The sequence below is a fragment of the Canis lupus genome, chromosome 4, assembly GCF_003254725.2.
Source record: "Canis lupus dingo isolate Sandy chromosome 4, ASM325472v2, whole genome shotgun sequence".
NCBI lineage: Eukaryota > Metazoa > Chordata > Mammalia > Carnivora > Canidae > Canis > Canis lupus.
In genome coordinates, this window is record NC_064246.1 from 36,213,001 (window position 1) to 36,236,217 (window position 23,217).

The 23,217-nt window shown below is 46.3% G+C and overlaps 1 protein-coding gene across 25 annotated transcripts in view; it reads left to right on the forward strand.

Moving 5' to 3' along the window:
* The first annotated feature begins 69 nt into the window (after nt 1-69).
* FAM193B (family with sequence similarity 193 member B) overlaps nt 70-23,217 on the forward strand; it is a 33,232-nt gene continuing 10,084 nt past the window's right edge. For 9 of the 25 annotated variants that reach the window (XR_003131051.1, XR_003131052.1, XR_003131049.1 and 6 more), the window contains exons 1-7: nt 347-1,433; nt 3,733-3,922; nt 15,125-15,367; nt 16,187-16,415; nt 17,635-18,022; nt 21,578-21,779; nt 22,687-22,926. Coding sequence is in view for 17 of the 25 variants with exons in the window: in XM_025435104.2 (XP_025290889.1) it covers nt 1,321-1,433; nt 3,733-3,922; nt 15,125-15,367; nt 16,187-16,415; nt 17,635-18,022; nt 21,578-21,779; nt 22,687-22,926 (1,605 nt within the window). In the remaining 8 variants the exon portion in view is untranslated. The other 16 variants (XM_035715055.2, XM_035715052.2, XM_035715054.2 and 13 more) reach the window with 16 other exon arrangements.

A 23,217-nucleotide genomic window follows, 5' to 3' on the forward strand; every position in this document is an offset into this window, starting at 1 on the left:
CGCCGCGCCCTATGACCTGCTGGCAGCAGCAGAGCGGGGAGCCGGGCGCCGCCATATTGGCTGTTGTCCTGCGAGGGGAGCGGCGGCGGTGGCGGCGCGAGTGGAGCAAGGGAGCGGCGCGAGCAGCGGCATGACTCGGAGGCGGAGCAGGCCGAGCGGCGGCGCGGGTCGGCGCGAGCGGATGCGGGCGGCGGGGCAACAGAAGCCCCAGGCTCCTGAGCCCCCGCCGCCGCCGAGCCTGGAAGCGGGAGCGGGTGCAGGGCCCCCGGAGGCGCCCGTGGAGCCGGACCGCGACGGCCCCAGGGAGGAAAACGAGCCCAAGTTGGCGCCCGGACCGCAGGTAGGAGCGTTCGAGGCGAGTCCGGCTGCTCCGGCACTTTGACCTCCCGGGAGCGGGGCCAGGGTGAGCTTGGGGATGGATGGACCATCCTCCTCCAGCAACTGGGGCTGAGGCTATCTCCCCCGAAGCGGGAGTGAAGGCTGGACCCTTCTGGACCCAGGCTGAAGCGTGGTCCATCCTGTTCGGTGGCCAGGCTGCCTGCCCTCTCCTGCCGCCTCCAGGCTGGAGCAGGGGCTAAACCTTCTGGTCGTATACCCACACTGGGACTGGGCTCTGCTCCTGAGGCCACAGCTCAGCAATCTGCCCTCCACCTCCCCCTGGGCCCACCTGCTCCCCCACCTACCCACAGGCCAGCCTGGGGCGCTGTGGCGTTGAAGGCTGCAGGCTTTTCCCACTCCCCATCCCGGGAGCGGCCCCACCCTTTCCCCTCACTGCCTGCAGTCACTACCCCCTCAGCAGCTGTGTGCCCTCAGCATATGTCGCTTAGGGCCTCCCTCCTCTCCCCACCCAGCTGAGCAGTTGGAACAGACAGCCAGGCTGCCCAGAAGACTATTTAGTGCGGCTTCTGGCCTGAAGTGTAAACCTACTAGCAAAGCCTGCCCTTTCTTCCCTCTACACCCCTGACCCACAACGTGGCCCTCCCCAACCCTCAGATCCCTGGGTTTGGTGAATCCTGCAGAGAGTGAGCAGTAGCAGGACTCAGCAAAGCTTCCAGCTTGTCACCTGGAAGGTCACTTTCTTTTGAGCAAAGGAGATTATGGGAGGTACCCTGCCAGTGTTCACTGAGAGCCGGGGGTGGCATGAGCCACAGTTGCTCTGGGAGGGTTGTGGCACCTGGGGCTGGGTGGCTCGCCCTAAGCTTGCTCTGACAAAAGAGTTTTGAGTTGGTCTTTTGGCTGAGCCTGCCAAGGAAGGCAGGCTCCTGCAGGAGTCTTGGAGGGTCGGATTCAGCGCCGGATGAGGATGAGGCGTGGCGGAAGATGCGTTTGGCTCTGCAGACACTGCATCGGGCAGCAGGGGACTCTGGGAGGCTGGTGCAGCCAGAAGGCATGGCTCTTGACAGCCTTCTAGTAGAATCTCTGGAATTGTGCATGTGAGTGGGGATGCCATTTGGGGTACCATTCCCAGAAAGCCTTCCCTACCTTCCCCATTGCGTGAGGTGCCCCCTTTGTGCCCACAGCCCCCTGTGCTTCCCTTTGCTAGCACCCTCCATTCTTCAGTGAGACATTCTGTTGATGTATCTGTTCCCTGCACTGCACTGTGAACTCCACAAGGGCACAGACTGTCATCTATCTCTGTTCCTTCATGCCTAGCCCTGGGCCTTGGTGACACAGAGTCAAATAACTAGGTGAATGAGAGAGAATGAATCTGTTGAGAACCTGTGCTTATTATAACCCAGTTTTGATGCTGATCTCCTTTGTGTTTCAGATCACAATAAAATTTTTTAATTAATGAAAATGTCACCACTTATTGAGTGTCAGAAGCCCCACCTTCAACCCCACCCCCTACCCTGGGAGGCAGCTCCCCAGGTTGGACCCCACTGTTGCCTGATCTGACTTTAGACTCTGAACCTGCTTCTCCCTCTGGCTTTCCTTTCCCTTCTGTGGGGCACCCTGGGAGTGCTGTTATCCAAAAGCGGAGTGTTAGGGTAGGTCCTCTCCTTCCTATTCACCAGCAACACTTTAGTGTCCCCTGCCACTTAGCTAAGCTATAGTACTCATGGCCAGAATTTTGGGTAATGGCGTAACTATTTAGTTTTTATTCAGGACACAGCTTTCTTTTTTTTTTTTTTTTTTTAATTTTTATTTATTTATGATAGTCACACAGAGAGAGAGAGAGGCAGAGACATAGGCAGAGGGAGAAGCAGGCTCCATGCACCGGGAGCCCGACGTGGGATTCGATCCCGGGTCTCCAGGATCGCGCCCTGGGCCAAAGGCAGGCGCCAAACCGCTGCGCCACCCAAGGATCCCCAGGACACAGCTTTCTTAAGAGCTATAAGCTTCATCTCCACTGCTTGACCTACCAGTTCATTAATTTATTCATGCCAGACACTTTACATACCATATTTCTAATCTTTCCACCACCCCTGTTCTTTCCTCAGCATTTAGTACAAATGTGATGAGTTAACTCATCACATAAACCAATAATTATTGGTTTAATTTTTAGTCTGCTTTTACTACATAAATTCTGAGAGTGCAGGAACCATGTCAGTCACTTTTGTACCCCTGTGCCTGGTGATTAACAAATGTTGATGAATGAACTGAAGGATATAAATACTATTACCCCATATTTCAGATGAAGGAACAGAAACTCAGAGCAAGTAAACATTTGCTCAAATAACTCCCACTGTAGATCTCAGGTGTCCCCCTCCCCCTGTGCCAAAAAAGGACACTCTTGTATACTGTATGGGATTTAACAAAGCTTTTTTAAAATTTTTTTTTAACTATAGCCACAAAGAGGTGAAATAAATGACAAATTCCCTTCTGATTATATCCTACTTCTTCACTGGGGTGGGGGTTTCTGGATACCAGAAGCAGCTTTTGCTCCCTGATACAACACACCCACTGAAAGGGTTGGGGTCCTTGTTTGGCCCACCAGTGTGCCTTTGGTGAGGATCTCTGTCTCCCGCTGCTGCTTATAATTCTGTGTACACAGAGTGAATACATAAAGTGAAACTCAGTGTTGCATGCCAAACTGAAGCAAAAGACAGCAAATAGGACCATTTCTAGTCCACACAGACAGATTCTAACATACCAAGTCACACATTGTCTTATTTTTGTTTTGATTTGAGCCAATTTTTTAAAAACCAAAAGATTCCCACAAACTGGATTTGTACCTTAAAACTAAAAATTTGGTGTTGCTGTGCCCACATTTTTGCAAGGCAGTAATGTGCAGTCTGAATAGTGTCTGCCCATGATATGAAGGTCACCTTATCTGTGCCAGGCCCTGGGCTAGCTGGGAATGCGAAGTGAATCCGATGTGGTCCCTGCCCACAAAGGGCTCACGGTCCAGAGAACGTGTATACAGTAATTGTAGTTAGGCTAGAAGAGCCATGATTCCTCTGAGTTCAAGTTTGACCATTCTGGTTCCATCCCAGTCCCTTTTGTTCATTTACATAACTCATTCGCATTTAAATGCAGAACCTTGAGCTAGCCCAAAAGTCCTTAAGTTGTTTCAGGTCACTAAACTCTATTGATCTGTTCACTAAAATGCAAATCCTCATTTACTAAATAAGACTGAAACAGTTACCGCCTTATTAGCAAAGGAAAAAAACATACAAAGCAGATAAATAAGACTGTTTAGTGTTTAGTTATTCCAGACTTGGGATGAACTCCCAAGTTCAGTTTCTTTCTAGCTTTGTGACCCTGGGCCTGTTTTTTCCTCTCTCTAAGCCTCGTCAGCAACATCATAAGAGAATGTGGAGCAACCCACGTAGCACCGAGTACATCGAGGCTCCTCAGGCAAGAGCAGGAGTCAGAGATAGTGGGAACTGTGCCAGATGGCCATCCAAAGCCTGAGTGTTCTCACCTGCCAGTTCTGCTGTCTTTTGGTCGCTCTTGGACCACTGAGCCTGCAATCCAGGTGCACACTCAGTAAACCCTCAGGAGATTTGCCAGACTGTAAACCAGCATTTGGAGCTGGTTGAGCTCAACCTGCCTTTCCCATCTCTCATCTTTCATCTCTCTGCGGCATCCGCTAAGACCTGCTCAGCCCAGCTTAAAGAGACTCTAGAGACCTGGTTCCCCACTGCTCAGAGTTAAACCTGCTCCCTTGAGAGGCTGGAGCAGAGGATCAGTCAGTGTCTATTGAAACCGTTTCATTATGTTTAATCCACACAGTAAGCATTACGACCTCTGTGCCAGGGCCTTTATTTTGGACACAGAGATGAATAAGGTAGTCCCTATACCTGGGAACCTCCCCCTTAAAATCACTGCCCACCCAGCCTGACCACTTTCATTGCAAGTAGTAGGAAATGATACCAAGCAGGAGATCTCTGCCACCTCTGTTTCTTCTCAGTAAGCCAATAGAGATTCATTATGTAGAAATGCTAAAAGGCTAAGATTTTTTATTTTTAATTTCCTTAAAATGTCCCCCAGCTATAAACTTAATATCTGATATTAGATGGACTGTTAAGATACTGACATCTTTATATACTGAACCTAGAATTTTTGAGAGCAGTGGCTATGTTTTAATTCATTTGTGGGGTATTTATTGTGCATGGTTCTTATGTGCTCAATAAGTGGCTGTTAAACCAAATTATAATAAAAGAAGTAAAAGTTAGATTTTTTTCCACTTTGTTCTTAGAAGCCTTTACTGCTGGGCCAGGCTGGTATTCATTCATTTAGGCCCATTATACACACACCACACCCAGTCTCCCTCTCACCTGACCTGGTATTAATTTATTCTACAAACACTAATGGACATCTGATCTGTGCCAGGCCCTGGGCTAGCTGGGGATGCAGAGGTTAATCAGTCTCTGCCCACATGTATATATTATTTGTAGTTAGGCTAGAAGAACATCACTTACTCTGAGTTAAGATTCAAGTCCTAGATCCTGGTATGCAGCCTTTGGAAGAGTTTTAGCCTTCTTAGTTTGTTTTCGCACATCTATGACGGTGATGCCAGGCTCAGATTAGGGTAGCAAGTACTGCATATCAAGCACTTAGCCCAAGTGGTAGCCACGATTATTATTACAGATATTTGGTATTGAAGATGCACAGATATGATAGCCTATAGAAGACTTCTCAGAGCTGATGCTTCAGGGTTGAGTAGAAGTTCCTTTAAAGGAGAAGGTGGGAGAAAATATCTAAACAAAACAATATAGATGGGACACCTGGGTGGCTCAGCAGTTGAGCGTCTCCCTTCATCTCAGGGTATAATCCTGGAATTCCCAGATCGAGTCCCACATCGGATTCCCTGCATGGAGCCTGCTTGTCCTGCTGCCTATGTCTCTGCCTCTCTCTCTTCTCTCTTTCTCTCTCTCATGAATAAATAAATAAAATCTTAAAAAAAAAAAAAAAAAAAGCAATATAGAGACCCAGAGGCAAGAACTGCCCAACTCAGGCAGAGTAGCATGAGATCAGGCTGAAGAGAGATTAGCAGGGTTCTAGAAAGCCACACCAAGTTTGGGCTTTATTCTGTCGGTAGTGAAGAATCAATGAAAGCTTTTTTTTTTTTCTTTTTTAGACTTTATTTCTTTCAGAGAGAGAGACAGCACTAGCGGAAGGGACAGAGAGAAAGACTCCACGGTTGAGCATGGAGCGCAAAGCAGCGCTCAGTCTCAGCACCCTGAGATCATGACCTGAGCCAAAACCAAAAGTCAGATACTTACCCAGCTATGCTACCCAGGCGCCCCACAATGAAAACTCTTAAATAAGAAAGTGAACATGGGGATCCCTGGGTGGCGCAGCAGTTTAGCGCCTGCCTTTGGCCCGGGGCGTGATCCTGGAGACCTGGGATCGGATCCCACGTCGGGCTCCCTGCATGGAGCCTGATTCTCCCTCTGCCCGTGTCTCTGCCTCTCTCTCTGTGTGTGTGTGACTATCATGAATAAATAAATAAAATCTTTAAAAAAAAAAAAAAAAAGAATGTGAACATGTTTTTGGGTAAATTCTCTGATAACATGAGAGGAAGCAATCTCAGTGGAAGAAGTAGCTGTGATTACTTGACTCTACCTCTCCCTCAGCCCAGCCTAACTAATCAGATCCCCTGTATTGCTGGACCCTGTCCCATACCTACAGAATCAGTCTCTAGGTCTGGAGCCCAGGAATGTATGGTTGTAAAACTGCCCCAGGTGGTTCTGTTGCATGGTTGGGTCTGTGAACTGCTGAGTTGAGGGTCGCATGGAGAACTTTGTGGAAGCCTAGTATATTCTTCAAAGAATGGACTTCCCAGAGAGGGGAGCTTTTCCATAAGCAGGAATAGAAAGAAACATCTTTAGTTTTAAAAACAAAAAACAGACTTCTCCAGTTGTTGCCCTGTTAATAATATTCTCCAACTGCTAAACATTGTGTATCCAAACGTTTCCCAATATCCACTTGGTGCTGAATGATTGGGATGCAGTGAGTCATGGGACACAGGTCCTGCTTCCAGCATTCTCAGTGTTATAGAGAAGACAGATTTCAAAAACGGATACATGATAAGTATTAGGGCATCCCAGAGCACAGCATAGGTAGTTCTGCCTATGGACTTAGGAGAATGTAATACCCAGATTGCCTAAAAAGGAAGAGGCAGTGAGAACAGCATGAGAGCAGGTGTGAGTGCTTTATGAATTTGGGGAAAGAAACGGATATTAGGGAAAGGAGTGGAATGTGCAGAGCAGAAAAGGACTAAAGAGAAGAGATCTTGCATCCCAGAAAAGGCCCCATGTTTGTACCTTTTGATTCTGTGCCCATGGTCCTACCCTCATCCTTCAACCTGTATGTGGATGAACATGCTGCAGTCCTAGGCCATCTCCCTTCAGTCCCTCCCTTCAGGCTCTCAGCTCTCCAGCTCCCTTTGTGATTCCCCCTCCATTCTGAAATGAATAGATCTCTTCATCTACTCTGAAAAAGTGATATAGGGAATCTAAGGCAGAAACCAGGGCCCCGAAACACTAAAGGGTCTTACTAGGAAGTGGTAGCCAGAGATTGTGGATGGGGGGGCATACAAAGGGGCCTTGAAGGTCACCTGTCTAGTTCTCTGTCCCGTGCTTCAAGTAATAACTTTGGATTGGGCAAGTCTCACTTAGTAAGTTTCCCTGTCATTTCTTCCAGGACAGAAGAGGAAAGAAACTAACGGGTATTGAGCACCTACTGTGTGCCAGGCCCAGGCCAGGTACTTTATATAATTTATTTCCTTCTGTCCTCACAACTCTGTGAAGTATGGTTTTATTCTCATTTCATAAAAGAGCAAATTGAGGCTCAAAGAAATTGAGTAATAATCCAAGATCATACTGAAATGGCAGAACTGGGATTTGAACTCAGAACAGTCTGTCTCCAAAGTTTATACTCTTCTACCCATGAGAAATCTGTGCTGGGGTGACAGAATAGGTAATATGATTTGCCTGAAGTTCTAGGTTAATAATAGGCCTTCCTGTGGATGATTGTACCCAGGCTGCAGGTTCAACAGATGAGCTAGCCTTAGGGTGGAAGGCTACTGGGGTCAGAGACTCTCTGCCTTATCCTTGACTGAGCTTGTACAATCAGAGTGGATTCTCCGTAAACCAGCTAGTGTAAAACAGCTGTTCTTTCAGGAAGGAACTGAGCCAACAGCCTGAGTGGGAATTTTGGGTGAAAGCTCCAGGGCACTGAGGCACTATCACCTCTTTAAGAATTAACTATAGCTCTGATTGCCAGCATTAGAGTGGTCTGAGATTCTTAGCACTGATACCCTTTCATCAGCGACCCAAAGTGACAGAGCTATGCCTTTAGCATAGCATATCCAGGAAAGGGCTAGTTCATCTGTGTCTTTAGATTCTATCCTTTGTGTAGAACAACTGAAATGGAGCCAGGTGGGCTTTAGGCATTTATTTATGTATTCAATGAATGTCTGCTATGTGTCAGATCCAAGCCAAGCCTAGGTTCCTGGGCACACTTAAATGACTAAGATGCACTCCCTGCCTCCAAAGAGTTGTCATTCCACCAGGGACTTGGGGCAGAAAGAATTAGTTCTACTTAGGGATCCCTGGGTGGCGCAGCGGTTTGGCGCCTGCCTTTGGCCCAGGGCGCGATCCTGGAGACCCGGGATCGAATCCCACGTCAGGCTCCCGGTGCATGGAGCCTGCTTCTCCCTCTGCCTGTGTCTCTGCCTCTCTCTCTCTCTGTGACTATCATAAATAAATGAAAATTTTTTAAAAAAAATTAAAAAAAAAAGAATTAGTTCTACTTAGCGTGGTCCAGCAAAAGCTGTATTAACCTTTGACCAAGATCTTAGGGCATGAGTGCAAACTTGCTGAGTAGAACTGAGATGCTCAGGTTTCCAGGGCAAGGTGTATTAAAGAAGCAGTACTAATAGAACCTAAGATTGTCAGGTATTAAGCACAGAAATGAAGCATGAGAGGTCAACTGAGGCCAAATCATGAAACTCAGGGGCCAGAGGTGCCATGGTAGTGAGCTTAACCAGAAAGGAGCCAGGAAATTAAAGAGAGACCAAAGTAGGAAAGAGGACCTAAAGGAAGGAGATCCTCAAACTGGATAAGTACATGAGAAAGCACATTAAATAAGCTTACATGAAGTAGAGAAGCCCAGGGTCCTGGTTGGTTGGTTGGTTGGTTGGTTGGTTGGTTGGTTGGTTGAATGTGTACATTATTTTGTCACATTAACTTTAACTGTGTGTTTTTTTAATTTGTGTTCCTGCCCAATTCTCCAAAATGAGTATGAGGCATCTAGGAGTTTGGGAGCATTGACAGCCTCATGCATGAACCTGCCTTGTTTAAGCATGTGTTCTTGAGGCAGGGATTCTATATCATTTGGTGTTTCCCAGCACTTAACACAATGAGAATGGGCTCTGAGCATGTTCATTGAATGAAGTGAATGGAAGAATAAGTGGTAGTGACTGGGCTGATGAGTTTTGCTAAACTAGGGATTAATCTTTTTTTCTTTTTTTTTTTTTTTTTTGGCCTCTGGAAGGGAATTTTAACTGTTTCTATTGCCCTCATTCTGCCTTGGTCACAGGGGTTGGGTGCCTTGAGAATAGGGTACTCTAATGGGGTCATTTCAGAATAGGATTTGGAAGCTACTGAAGGGCCACTGGTTAGATACAACATATCTCTTGGGGGAATCCTCTACAAGCATACACAAACTCTTGGGATTAAAAGGAATCCATAAGAGGAATCAGAGCAGGTTTAGTGCTGGATATTAGATCCAGCTTCAAAGCAGACCTTGAAAGCTGCCTGGTCTGGTGACCTTGATTATTCCCGAGCAATTACCAAATTGTGGTGAGGTGGAAAATTTATTCATGCCCCAAAAGCTATCCAGATATGCCATGAACTGTATCATTGTTAATAATCACTTTGCTTATTGTACACCCACCAGATGACAGGCACCAATAGAGGCTTTACGTTAGCATTTCTCAGTGTTTAGTCTTAGGACCCTTTTATACTCCTCAAAATTATTGAGGACCCAAAAGAGCTTTCCGTTTTTGGTTTCATCTATTGATATTTACCAAATTAAATATTAAAACTGAGAAAGCTTAAAAATATTTTGTTACTAATTCATTTAATAATATTAAGCTTATCATGTTAACATAAACAATTTTAATGAAAAATACATTTTCCAAAAAAATAGAAAAATGGTCTCATTTTTATTTTCACAAATTTCTTTGTCTGGCTTAATTAAAAAAAAAAAACAAAAAACGGGATGCTCATATATGTTTCTGTATCCCATCGGTTGCACTACATTGAAGCATATTTTAAAAATCCAGCCCCAGGGCAGCCCCAGTGGTGCAGCGGTTTAGCACCGCCTGCAGCCCAGGGCGTGATCCTGGGGACCCTGGATCGAGTCCCACGTCAGGCTCTCTGTATGATGCCTGCTTCTCCCTCTGCCTGCGTCTCTGCCCCTCTCTCTCTCTCTCTCTCTCTCTATGAATAAATAAATAAAATCTTAAAAAAAAAATCAGCCCCAAACAGATAATGTAATCAAAAGACTACATGTGTTACTATCACCACTATTTTCGCCAGAAAAGTCTTTTAAGTATTGGGAAGTTCGTGATGGTGGATACAAAATTCTAAATTCCAAATTTCCAGAGTTCTGATTTTTGCCTCAAAGCTTGAATTTTGTCATTGGCCACAAACAAAAAGTTGTTTTCCTTGAAGTGACAAGCTCATTTTGTTCATTTTTTGGGAAAATGGCAGTTTCCAAGTCTGAATAAGTAGTTTGTCATTCTTTCAAGTAAAAATGATGTTCATGAGAAAAACTGGCTTTCTTTTCCTTTGATTTTAACTATTCTTATCCAGGAAAATCTAGAATACCCTAGCATAATGTTTCTCAGGCCAAGACAGAAAAGTCTTGGGCCTGGTCAGGCAAGAGAGCAGAGAGAATGATTTTAATGACTGCACACACCAGCCCCCTGGGCTGGGAGTGGCCACAGTCTAGAGTTCTTGACTGCCCTGGAGATAGATATGCATGCTAAAACTTGGATCCCCTGTGTGAGTAACTTCACACTCTCCAGAGATGCTGATTTTGCCTAGAGTGAAGCAGAATTTAATCTTGGAACTTTTTTTGAGCAGATCCCAAATCTTAAAAAAACTCCTAGAACCTTTCCTTGCTCTTCCTCCATCTTTTATCTAGGACTAGACCTTTATCTGGAGAGGCTCTGAAATTTAAACTGAAGTGAGAAGGAATGATTGTTGCCCAGGGCTGCTGGGTTTAAGGACCAGTTCCCTAGCCTTTGTGTTAAGAAAAATGGTTGTTTTCACTCATTTGATAAACATTTATTGTTCATGATCTCATGTGGAAATATTAATGCCTGATGCAGCTTGAGAACAGCTAGTTGAAAGCCTGAGTTGACTAAGGGACATAAGGGGTCATGATTGCCAGGAATTTGAAAAATGGCAGGAGATTGCAGTCAAAAGGAATTCTGAACCAGGAGCTTTTCTCTACCAAAGCAAAAATTTACAGAAACAATGATAGTATTGACTAAATATAACATCTCCAGGGCTTGGGATTTTCACTGTCTCCTGGCAGTAGTAATGAAAATGTCAGAGAAAAAAGTGCCCCACCAGGCATTGTATTCGGGGTCAGACCCAAGGCTAAGAGTTAAAACAGCATTAAGGGGGAGCCCCAATAATTGCCTGGCCCAGAAAGAAAAACTTAAGTATACCAAACTCAGGACAGTGGATAATTAGGTTCCAATGTAGCTTTATTAAGAACAGAACAGCGAAAGGGCCTAGGTAATAGATTTGAGTGTCTACTGCATGGAACACTTGGGGCTAAGTTTTGCATCACTGATGTCACTTAATTCTCTGGGCAACCGAATGCAGTATAGGTGGTGTCATCCCTGCTTCAGTTAGGACCTAATTAGCTTGCCAAGCCCTATGTTTTCTTCCTTTAACTGGAAAGATAGCCTGTCCTGTAAATTCACTTTTGTTGATGGCTAAAATTTATTATGTGGGCCAGTTTGGCTCTAGGAAAAACCACATTATTTCTGTGAATGAGGCCATCTCATTGTAATCCCCAAGGAATGCGATCTTCCACTTTTCATACTTGAGATTAGAACCATTTGAGTGAAGGTCTAGGGGAAGGAGATGGCCTTTCCCTGTGAGAAGCAAAATTTCAAAATTTTAAGCAATGTCTCACTAAGCTGTATTGCCATAGTGATACTTAACAAATCTGATTTAGCCACTATGTGCCCAGCTGAGCCCATGCCCTGTGCTACACTGTTAGAGATCCAGACAAGTATCAGACCTGATTGGGGATCCCTGGGTGGCTCAGCAGTTTAGCGCCTGCCTTCAGCCCAAGGCGTGATCCTGGAGTCCCGGGATCAAGACCCACATCAGGCTCCCTGCATGAAGCCTGCTTCTCCCTCTGTCTGTGTTTCTGCCTCTCTCTGTGTGTCTCTCATGAATAAATAAATAAGATCTTAAAAAAAAAAAAGAATCAGACCTGATCCTTGCCCTCTAGGAACACAACCTAGTAGAGGGACAGGAAATGCACATAAATAAATAAAGTGGAAGGCACAGATGCTATAACCAAGGCATAATATGCTATGGAGATATGGGCAGGAGAGGTGAATTACAAGAGAGACTCTCTGGGAAAGCTTGGATGAAGTTGTATTTAAGCCTTGCCTAGTTACTTACTGGTAAACTTGGGAAGGAAGGGGATTTGAAACAGAGGATCCCCTTTAGCAAAGGCATGAGGTAGGAGTAGGAGAGTACAAAGAATATTTGGGGAACTTAAAGAATGATTTCATGGGGTAGTGGGCAGAGATTAAGTTATCTAAAAGTCACCTTAAATTCATTGCATGTGAAAAATGCCTGTATTATAAAATATAGTGACCGTATTTTCTATAGTTTTCAAGCCTAGTCCTGATTTTAAATGTTGTTTCCTATCACTCCCCTCATGTTCATAATTAGTACTGTATGTTGAGCAACCTATTTTGGGCCTGGCACTGTTCTAGGTGTTTTGTCCATTTAATGTTCACAGCCAACCCTACAAGTTAGGACTTAATCCCATTTTACAGATGAAGAGACAGAGACTAGAATAGAACTGGCCCAACATCCTACAGCCAGTAAGTGGTGGAGGCCCAAGATTAGTGGCAAAGCCAGCGTTATTTCCAGTGTACCCAGTGCCACACAGGTACCTTGGCACTAAGTACAATCACACTGATCATACGTTTAACTTAAAATAATTCTATATTTGCTTTTAAAAGAAAAAAAACCCACTTACTGAACATTGTCATATATGTTATACATTTGATATCTCGGTTGTGCCAAAACTATATATTATAGTACTTCACAGACCATACAAAGAATTTCAGAATAATTTTATTACACAAGATTTTTCTCTTATATAGTAACTTTAGAACCTAGTACCCAAGTGAAATGAAACTCTCTTGTAGTAAAATTACATGTCCTAGTGTTTTTCTTAAGAATATGGTCACCATCAGTGGAAAGAGGCTTGGGTGTTGGCCTTACCTCCTCCCTCTGGAGTTACTATGGTACCTTATAGCTATGAAAAGTTTCCTGGGGAGACTTCTCAAAAAGGCCTCTTTTGGGCAGCCCAGGTGGCTCAGTGGTTTAGTGCTGCCTTCAGCCCAGGGCCTGATCCTGGAGACTCGGGATTGAGTCCCTCGTCAGGCTCCCTACATGGAGCCTGCTTCTCCCTTGGCCTGTGTCTCTCTGCCTTTCTGTCTCTCTGTGTGTCTCTCATGAATAAATAAAATCTTAAAAAAAAAAAAAAAAAAAGGCCTCTTTTGCTTCAACTTTTCTGAATACCCTCCTTCTCCATCAACCTCCCTTCCTTTCCATGAGATACCACCAGTAGGTTAGAAGCTATATCCTTTTACAGTTACAGTTAAGCAGCTGCCTTGTCCACTCAAACGTTCCTTGACAGAAACCTTTTAGGCAGTATCTCACATAAGTTCCACGTATAAGATTTCTCTCTCTCTCTCTGGTACTCTTTCTAAAGGTGCTTATTCTTCCCCAAATGTTTCATTATGCTCCTAGCACTATTACTTGGTTCCTTTCTTTTTCTAGAAACCAGAGACCCAGGTCAGTGTAATTGTAACATTACAGATTTAAGGATATCCTGATGCCATATTGTGAGAAGGTGATTTTATTCGAGAAAGATGATGGCATTTATTTTCTTGGTAGGATGAGGATGATACCCTTATTCCTTTGCTTAGGCCTCTGCAAACTACCTGTTACCTAGTGGTGGGTAAGTTTGGAAGGTTTATCAGTTAATATAACTATTGCATGTAACACACCACCCCCAAAACTTAGTGGCTAAAAACAACCCCATTTATTATTTCTCAAGTTTCTGGGTTGACTGGGTATTTCTGCCAATGGGGCTGGCTTGGCTGGACTCACTCATGTATCTGATCCACTGGCCAATCAGCGAGGAAAACTCAGATTTCTCCACATGTTTCTCACATCCTGCCAACAGCTAGCCTGGTCATGCTCTTATAGTAGGCATAGGTTCAAGAGCAAGCAAGCCCAGCCATGCAAAGAAGCAAGTAGAAATGCATATATACTTTTCAAGCTTATGCTGACAGCAAACTTGCTAACATCTCATTGGCCAAAGAAAGTGACATAACAAACCCCAGTTGCAGAGAGCGTTCTACAAAGTTGCAGAATAGTCCTGGAAGCAGTGACATTGGTGGTATAATGGTGAGCATAGCTGCCTTCCAAAGTTGCAGAATATAGGAAAGCCACTAATTGGGGTCATTAAATGAAATCAGTCTCCCAATCAGTACCCCTCAATGTGACATAAAAATCTATAGACTTATACTTCTATGTCATTTGTCCTACAAGAAAAAAAAGTCCAAATAATAATTACTGTGTATTGGGCCTATACTTTGAGCATGCACAGGGCTAGGCACTTTCACTGTTTATGCACTGAGTCTCACATCAACTCTGCAAAGTAGGTAGGAAATAAGAGCTCAGAAAGTCAAATAACTTGCTCAAGGTCACCCAGCTAATGTATGCTCAGACAGCCATTAGAATGCGGGTCAGGGTGACTTCCAAAAGCTCAGGTTCTTTTTCACCATACCTCACCACCTCTCAGAAGCACCAAGGTCTGCTTTACCTTCTCTCCAACTCTGTTTTCTACTGAATTAATGCTTTCTGATTAGCTCTACAAACCCCTTCTCCAAAATGCTGCTGCACATCCATTCTTAATGGAATTGTGCAGCTTTCAGGAAACCCATATGTTCTCCCAAACTCAACATTAACTGAAAGGGTCTCTCCTACCCCCAGGGTCTGTGGACTATACAGACAGCCCAAGAATTGTGGCCTCTCCCAGACATACCAGAGAAGGAAGAGGATCATTCTTTAACCTTCAAGATTTGGAGATATCCTGGCATTTGAGCATGAGCTTTGCAGTCAACCAGGGTTCATATCCTAATTTAGCCACTCACTAGCTCTGTAACCTTGGGCAATGTACTTCTTGAAATGTTTCTTCATCTTAAAAAATAAAATAAGAATAACACCTAGTTTGCAGAGCTATTACAAGGACTAAAATTATGTATAGAAAGTGCCTAACCCAGTGCCTGGCACATAATAAGTGAAGTTATTAGTGTTGTTATTATCATTTCTAAGCAGAGCCTTTCCCTTCCTGGGAAACCCTGTTTCTGTCTGTTGGACAGGTTCCCCCCACCTCCACCCAGTCTGTGCAGACTTGCTGCCTGCTATGTCATCGGGAACGCAAAGGCTGGGAAGAAGGCCCTTCCCAAAATGGACTGGTGTTGCAGGGTGAGAAGCTGCCCCCTGACTTCATGCCAAAGCTTGTCAAGAATCTCCTAGGCGAGATGCCTCTATGGGTCTGCCAGAGTTGCCGAAAGAGCATGGAGGAAGATGAAAGGCAGACAGGTCCAGAGCATGCAGTGGCGGTAGGTAACGGCTGAGAAGGGGGTCGCTGAATGCAGAAGGGCTGCCTGCCCAGAGACATCAGGCTCTTGAGCTGTTCCTTCCCTGTTCTCTCTGGCGGCTCTCCTCCGGCAGCCCCTGCACCCAGACCCTGAAGGGCTTGGGCTGTATCCACACAGCAAGTAGCGGCTTGGGTTCACAGTCAGGGCAAGAACAGAAAGGCTTCAGGTAGCCCCCCCTTGCCCCTGAGGAGAGCCTGTGCAGTGTGAGGGCCTGTTTGCAGGTACTGCTGCTGGAGATTCTGCCTGTTTTCTACATCACCATGCTGCCTTCAGCTCTGTGGCAGCTTGAAAGCCAACCAGTGTGATGCAGAGGGCAAAGGTTGGTTTGAAGGTCTATTGTGGGCCTCAAGTTAGGCCTCCAAGATGCCCAAGAGCCATCTAAGTGGCATCTCCTGAATTACAACAGTCAGACTTTGTTTCTCATTCCCCTCTAGTCCCCCTCTTATACCCCAGGATTGTGTCAGCTTCAAGACTCTTGACCCTTCCTTTCCTTGGCAGCTCTCAGGACTCCCCAAAGGCCCATAGTTTACGGGCAGTCTGTATCTCTACCAGAGTCACTCTCACCAGTATCCACACACTTCACTTTACTGGGAGCATCACTGCTCCTCCCAGCAAAGGCCTGGTTCATGTCTGCCCTTGCACCTGGAGTTGTGGGAATTATACTTTGGCCATGGCACAGGGCCTGGAGGAGGAGGTGCTACTGAGTAAGTTAAGGCAGCAGAGGGTTGGCTCTGATGTTTGCTGTTTTACCATGAGCCTTTTCTTCCCCCCTCTCTCCAGATCTCCTTGTCACACACATCCTGCAAATCACAGTCTTGTGGGGGTGACTCTCATTCCTCTTCGTCCTCCTCTTCATCGTCCTCGTCCTCCTCCTCCTGCCATGGGAACTCAGGGGACTGGGATCCCAGCTCCTTCCTGTCAGCACATAAGCTCTCGGGCCTCTGGAACTCTCCGCACTCCAGTGGGGCTGTGCCGGGTAGCTCACTCGGGAGTCCTCCTACCATCCCTGGTGAGTTTCTGAGCTCGGGAGAGAGCCAGGCCATATAAATGCAGAGAGCCATGTTTCCCTAACCACCTCACTAGACAAATCAGGTCAGTTATTAAAATAAGTAAAAGGGGAGCTGTTCTGATGGAAGCGGGGGTAACCTAGTCCTTGGCTGTCTCCATGGCAGTCCTTTCCCCAGAACTCTGAAGTTGAAAAATATTGTCATTGGCTCTGATAGCTCCCTTCAGATGCAGGAGGGAACATGGTAAACACTGGCTGAACAGAAAGTGGAGTCTGGGAGTGTCCTTAGGGAGTTTGGACTTTAGCCACCTAACATCTGCAGGGAGGACTGCACAGAGGACCTAGCTGCTTTTGCCATCCTAAGCCTCCTGTTCTCCACCTAAAGGACAAATATAAAAACATTGTACTTCTATCCACAAGAAGTTGACGGTGCAGGCTGCCAGGATTATTAGCCAAGTTCACAGCTATGTAAGCCTTCTTTAGACCCTTGAGATAACCCTTAGAGACCCAACAAAAAAAGTCTTGGGTCTTTGAAGTATTGTGGACATATTCATTACTGTCTCTTTCTAAATTGAAGACCTGAAACTTCTGTAATGCCATATGTTAACTATGCTGGAATTAAAATAAGAATAATAACAAAATTGAGATCTGAGTTCTCCAAAAGGGTGCTGCTCCCAGTATTGTGAGAGTTGAGTAGAAGTTCATTTATTCTGATGCATAAGCCAGATAATCGTCAAAGCCTTTCCTACTTCTCTGAAATCTGGGTTACCTCAGAGTCTGGCATACTCTGGCAGCCTCAGTCCTCAAGGCCCAGAGGCAGAACTTTGCCCTGCTGCTCCACTGGCTTCTGTAGACCCTTTCCTGTACCTGAGGAATGCCTGCAAGCAATAAGTCCTAGAGAGACCCCAAGAGACAGAACACACAGCCCCTGTTTGTGCCACAACCAAGGTGATGTGGTCTTCCATAGGGTGGGCATTCCTGGTGCCTCCTCTCTCAGATCTGGCACCTTGAGTCTGTCCAGCCAAGTTGCTCCCTGCAGGGAAAACTCTCCAGCCTGAGGCACTGCTAGACTTTCCCAAAAGCTCACATGTGCTGAGAGGCTGTCCCCAGACAGGTTCCCTGTGGTTAGAGTAAGCAGGATGTTGTGGCAGTGAGCCCTTGGGCTTTCCTTCCCAGGGTCTTGGCTCTCACTCTGACCCCCTTCTTCCCCATCCATCCACAGGTGAGGTTTTCTCTATCTCGGAGCACCACCGGCACTCAGACCTCACTGCTCCACCTAACAGCCCCACCGGCCACCACCCGCAGCCAGCGTCACTGATCCCATCTCACCCCGGATCCTTTGGCTCACCACCCCACCCACACCTGCTGCCTGCTACCCCAGCAGCACCTTTCCCTGCCCAGGCTTCAGAATGCCCAGTTGCCGCTGCTGCCGCCCCCCACACCCCAGGGGCATGTCAGAACCCTCACCTGCCCTCCACCAGCATGCCGCTCCTGAAGATGCCTCCACCATTCTCAGGGTGCAGCCACCCCTGTAGTGGGCACTGCAGTGGGCACTGTGGTGGGCCTCTCCTCCCACCTCCCAGCTCTCAACAACTCCCTAGCACTCACAGGTAAGTGAGCTGTGTGAAGGGCTAACTCCCTGCTAACTTCAACTTTGAGTCCTAAGAAGCTTTACAAAGCATACCTTTGGGGTAGAAATTAAAAGGTAGATTCCTTGGGTACTGGGGTAGCTCAGTCGGGTGAGCGTCTGACTCTTGGTTTCAACTTGGGTCATGATCTCAGGGTTATGGGTTGGAGCCCCACATTAGGCTCCATGCTCAGTGCAGAGTCTGCTTGAGATTCTTTCTCCCTCTGCCCCTCCCCCACTCACACTCTTTCTAGGATAGATAAATAAATCTATTATAATAGATTTATTTAAATAAATAAATATTTTCTAAATAAAAAAGGTAGACTTTATGTCTTTTTTTGTTTTTTGTTTTTTGTTTTAAAGATTCTATTTATTCATTCATGACAGAGAGAGAGAGAGAGAGGCAGGGTCCCCATAGGGAGCCCAGTGTGGGTCTCAGTCCCAGGACTCCAGTATCATGCCCTGGGCCGAAGGTGGGCGCTCAACCACTGAGCCATCCAGGCATCCTGACTCTATATCTTTTGTATAGTTTTTACAATCATAAAAGAAGTAGATGTTTATTGTTTTTTAAAAACTTGGAAAAAGGGATCCCTGGGTGGCGCAGCGGCGGGATCCCTGGGTGGCGCAGCGGTTTAGCGCCTGCCTTTGGCCCAGGGCGCGATCCTGGAGACCCGGGATCGAATCCCACATCAGGCTCCCGGTGCATGGAGCCTGCTTCTCCCTCTGCCTATGTCTCTGCCTCTCTCTCTCTCTCTGTCTCTCTGTGTGACTATCATAAATAAATAAAAATTTAAAAAAAAATTAAAAAAAAAACTTGGAAAAATTCAGAGATGTCTAATGAAAAATTTCTTCACAACCTAAAGATAAACTTTTCTTTTTTTTAAGATTTATTTATTTTGAGAGAGAGCATGTCCACATGAGCAGCATGAGGGGCAGAGGGAGAAAGAATCCCCAGGCAAGCTCCCCAATATGTGCAGAGCATGAAGCAGGGCTCAATTTCATGACCTTGAGATCATGACCTGAGCCAAAATCAAGAGTCAGAGGTTTAGCCAACTGAGCCACCCAGGTGCCCCTAAAGATAAACTTCTAACACTGTGGTATATTTTCTTCCTGATGTCTCTGTATATAAAGTAGGTCCGTGTTTATACATTCTTGTATAGTTATTTTTTAACATTATAGATCACTTTCCCAGTTAAAATTTGTTTTTAAGGTTTTATTTATTTACTCATGAGAGGCAGAGACATCGGCAGAGAGAGAAGCAGGCTCCCTGTGGGGAGCCCAATGCAGAACTTGATCCCAGGACCCTGGGATCACCACCTGAGCCAAAGGCAGATGCTCAACCCCTGAGCCACCCAGACACTCCCATACCCTCCCCCTGCTGTTAAAATTCTTCAAAAAACTTTCAAGTGACCAAAAATGTTTTACATACCTCTAGTATAATTTATTTCATCATTCTCCTATCCCTGGACATTTGGGGATTTTTAGTTTTTGGCCATTAAGAACAAGGCTGTAGTAAACATCCTCACACCGAAATCTGATGTAAGTCCAGAATTATTGGCTTAAAGATTCCCTGAAGTAACTCTAAGTACTGAGAGAGTTTATATTAATGTATATATGGAAGATAACATTCTTTGGGGAATATAAATATGTGTATTTTTATATTATAAATCAAGTCTGTGTTTAATCTGCATTTATATTTTGTCATTCTAAAATCCCACCACTCCAGTACTAAGACTGTTAGCAGTTTTCCCTACAGGTCTTTCCCACACAATGGTGGTGGTGTCCATAAAGTTTCCAGTTTTTCATTGTCCTGTTTCACTCAGCATTCATTGTTTGGCTCCTGTGTGGTCTTCTGGGCCTCAGCCGAAGGCTGGAGAATATTCTGCATAGTGTAATTCACTCTTCTCCAGTTACTTATGATTGAAGTCATTCCAGTATTTTAACATTGTGTAAAAATTCTCTCTAAAGATGTTTTTGCCTAAAGCTTTTTCCCTTTGGGTTTTTCCTCCTTGGAATAGATCCCTCAGAATGAAAAACGTTCTCAGTTTAAGGAATGAGAGGATGTTTTTTGAGAAGGATTCTTAACACATTGAAAATTTGCTTTCCAAAGGGCTCTCCAAATTGATGTAACCACCAATACTAGAGTGTTAGTTTCTTCATATTCCCAGGAGCACTATTAAAATACTCAAGTATTTTAATTTTGCTAATGTGAGTGAAGAATGGTCAGTTTGGATTAAGCTGCTCTGAGTACCACTGATAATGGTTCATGCCCCTCCATTTCTGCTCCTTGCTCAACAGACTACCCTGGGAGCCAGACCTCCTCACTGCTCCTCATCCTGCCCTTTCTCCTGGCTCCCATTCCATGTCCCCAGCCCCCAAGCATTCCAGCTTCTGATAGTCAACCCAGGGCTCTTGCTCTCCTGGCTCCAGTTATGGTACTTTGTGGGCCTAGGTTTTTTCTTACCCTGGAAAAATAGTCTATATTACATGATATCCCCAGTGCTTCCTAAAGTCCAGAGGCAAAGCAGTACAATGGGAGAGCATGAGCTTTGCACACAGGCACAGGCTGAGTCCTAGCCACTCCTTGGGCAAAGCAGTTAAGCACTCTCTCCCTTAAGTTATTTCTGCTGCAGGATGGGAATAGAGAACAACATCTATTTTGCAGGACGTGGGAGACACTTAGAAATAATATGCTAACATACAGTATTACACCCAGCGCTCATCTCACCACATGCCCTCCTTAATACCTGTCACCCAGTGATGAGCACTGGGTGTTATACTACACGTTGGCAAGTTGAATTTAAATAAATAAATAAATAAAAGGGAAAAAAAGAAATAATATGCTAACCAGAGTACCAGGCCCAAACAGTAAAGTAACTCATAGAGTCTAGCCCACTAAGCACATTTACTTTCCTGACTTTAAGGCCCCATGGCTAAGGCAGCTCCACCCACTGGGGCAGACTCCGTCTAAGGACCTTAGAGGATGAAAGGAAATTGACCTTGTCGACCTCCTTCGGATGCTCCAGGAAAGCCATCAGCCCTCTAATCTGTTTTCAGACACCTACACTGAATACCTACTGTGTATACTGTTATGCTGCACATGCACACTGGGACCCAAAAATAGAAGTGGCATAGTCCTTGCCCTTAGGGAATGCACAGTCTGGTCTGAAAGACAGGTGGGCAAACAGACCATCACAGTAAAGTGTGGTATACAACAGGATAGAGAGATATACACACATACTATGTGACCCTCCTTCAGCGTCCAGGAGGGTTACTCAGTGGGTGTGGGCACGGGAGGCATGAGGTTCCTACCTTTCCAGAATAATGCCATTGAGCTGGGCCTTAGGGACAGTCAGGGTGTTTGCCCTGTTCTTGTGAGAGGCACTGATAGGGTTGACTGCCTTGGGCTTTGTGTGGGATGAGACAGGCAAAGGGTAGTCAGGACAGCAGTGGTGGGGATGCTTCCCCTAGGCTCCTGCTGCAGCTTGCTCCTGTCATGCCTTCCCTCACCTGTGGGCTTATCTTTCTCCCCCAACAGCAGGGATCCTGGGTGCAAAGGGCACAAGTTTACACACAGTGGCCTGGCCTGCCAGCTGCCCCAGCCCTGCGAGGCAGATGAGGGCCTGGGTGAGGAAGAGGACAGCAGCTCAGAGCGCAGCTCCTGCACCTCATCCTCCACTCATCAGAGAGATGGAAAGTTCTGTGACTGCTGCTACTGTGAGTTCTTCGGCCACAATGCGGTGAGTGAGCCTGCCCAGGCCAGAGGGCTGGGGGCCAGTCAAGGTGAACCAAGGAGCACTCCTCTCCCCAGAGGCCTCCCCCTTGCTCATGGGGTAATAACCACACTGGTACCCTCTGAGTCCTCGCAACCTGCGTCCACTAGCTTGATCCTTACAGCACATTTGTGAGGCAGGGATTTTTAAACACTTTGCTACCTTTGCTTTCTCATGGTTTCTCTTAAGATTGACTTTTTTTCTTAGGCAAAAGGAAAGGAAATGGCAGAGACAAAGCTGTGATTCTGATGAGCATGCATATATGTATAATCACAGAGAAGCGAACACTTGTGTGTGATGAAGGCAGAATGGAAGCAAAGGCTCTCAGTCCCCCAAGCGTGAGAGCTAGCAAGGGACAGGCCATGAGCACAGACGGCACCAGGCAGGAGGCTCAGGGCAGAGTACATGCTGTCTCCAGACAGAGGGCGAAGGCAGCTCAGAAGTCTCATAGGGTGAAGAGGAAAGGGCCGCTGACTAGGGTAGAGCAGTTGAGGACAGAACTGGTGAAAGTAATTACACTGTTAGTCACTTTTAAGCCAGGGGGTTTTATTCTCATTTTAGAGATGACAAAATCGAGGCACACAAGACTCAGTGACCTGCCCAAGGTCATACAGCTTGCAAGTGACAAAGCCCGGGCTCAAATCTGCTTTCCTGGCTCCCAAGTCAGTGTGCTCAGAATGCTGTTACGTACCTCCCACTCCGCCCACTGCTGCCTCAGCTCTGAGCCTGGCCAAGGCTGAAGCCACTTGGCCTTTGTGGCTATGGTAGAAAGAACAGTTGTCTCGCTTCTTGCCACACATTCGGTGCCAGCGGGTGGGAGTGCTCCGGGCTTCCCAGGCCCAGGGTGTAACGTCAGCACCTCCCCCTCCCCCAGCCACCCGCTGCCCCGACGAGTCGGAATTATACAGAGATCCGGGAGAAGCTCCGCTCGAGGCTGACCAGGCGGAAAGAGGAGCCGCCCATGAAGGGGGGCGCCCTGGGCGGGATCCCTGGGGAGCCCGCCGTGGACCACCGAGATGTGGATGAGCTGCTGGAATTCATCAACAGCACGGAGCCCAAAGTCCCCAACAGCGCCAGGGCCGCCAAGCGGGCCCGGCACAAGCTGAAAAAGAAGGTGGGTGTGGGGGGGGAGCCTAGCTCTACCGCCTCTCCTCCTTGAGGAATCCTTTGCCCCTACCCCCAGGACTTTTGGGGCATAGATGGTGCTGGCTGCCAGAAACCTTGGCACAGCTCACTGCTATGGGAAGGTCTGAATGAGTTTGGGAGGCGTCAGGGTCAGAGAGCCTGGGGCCAGGGATTGGAGGAGAGACGAGTCTTGGCCTCAGAAGTGCTTGCTGGATTCCTCAAAGCAAAGGACTTGCTTCGGTCAGTCAGTTGTGTATTCATTCAGGAAACACTTCTGCAA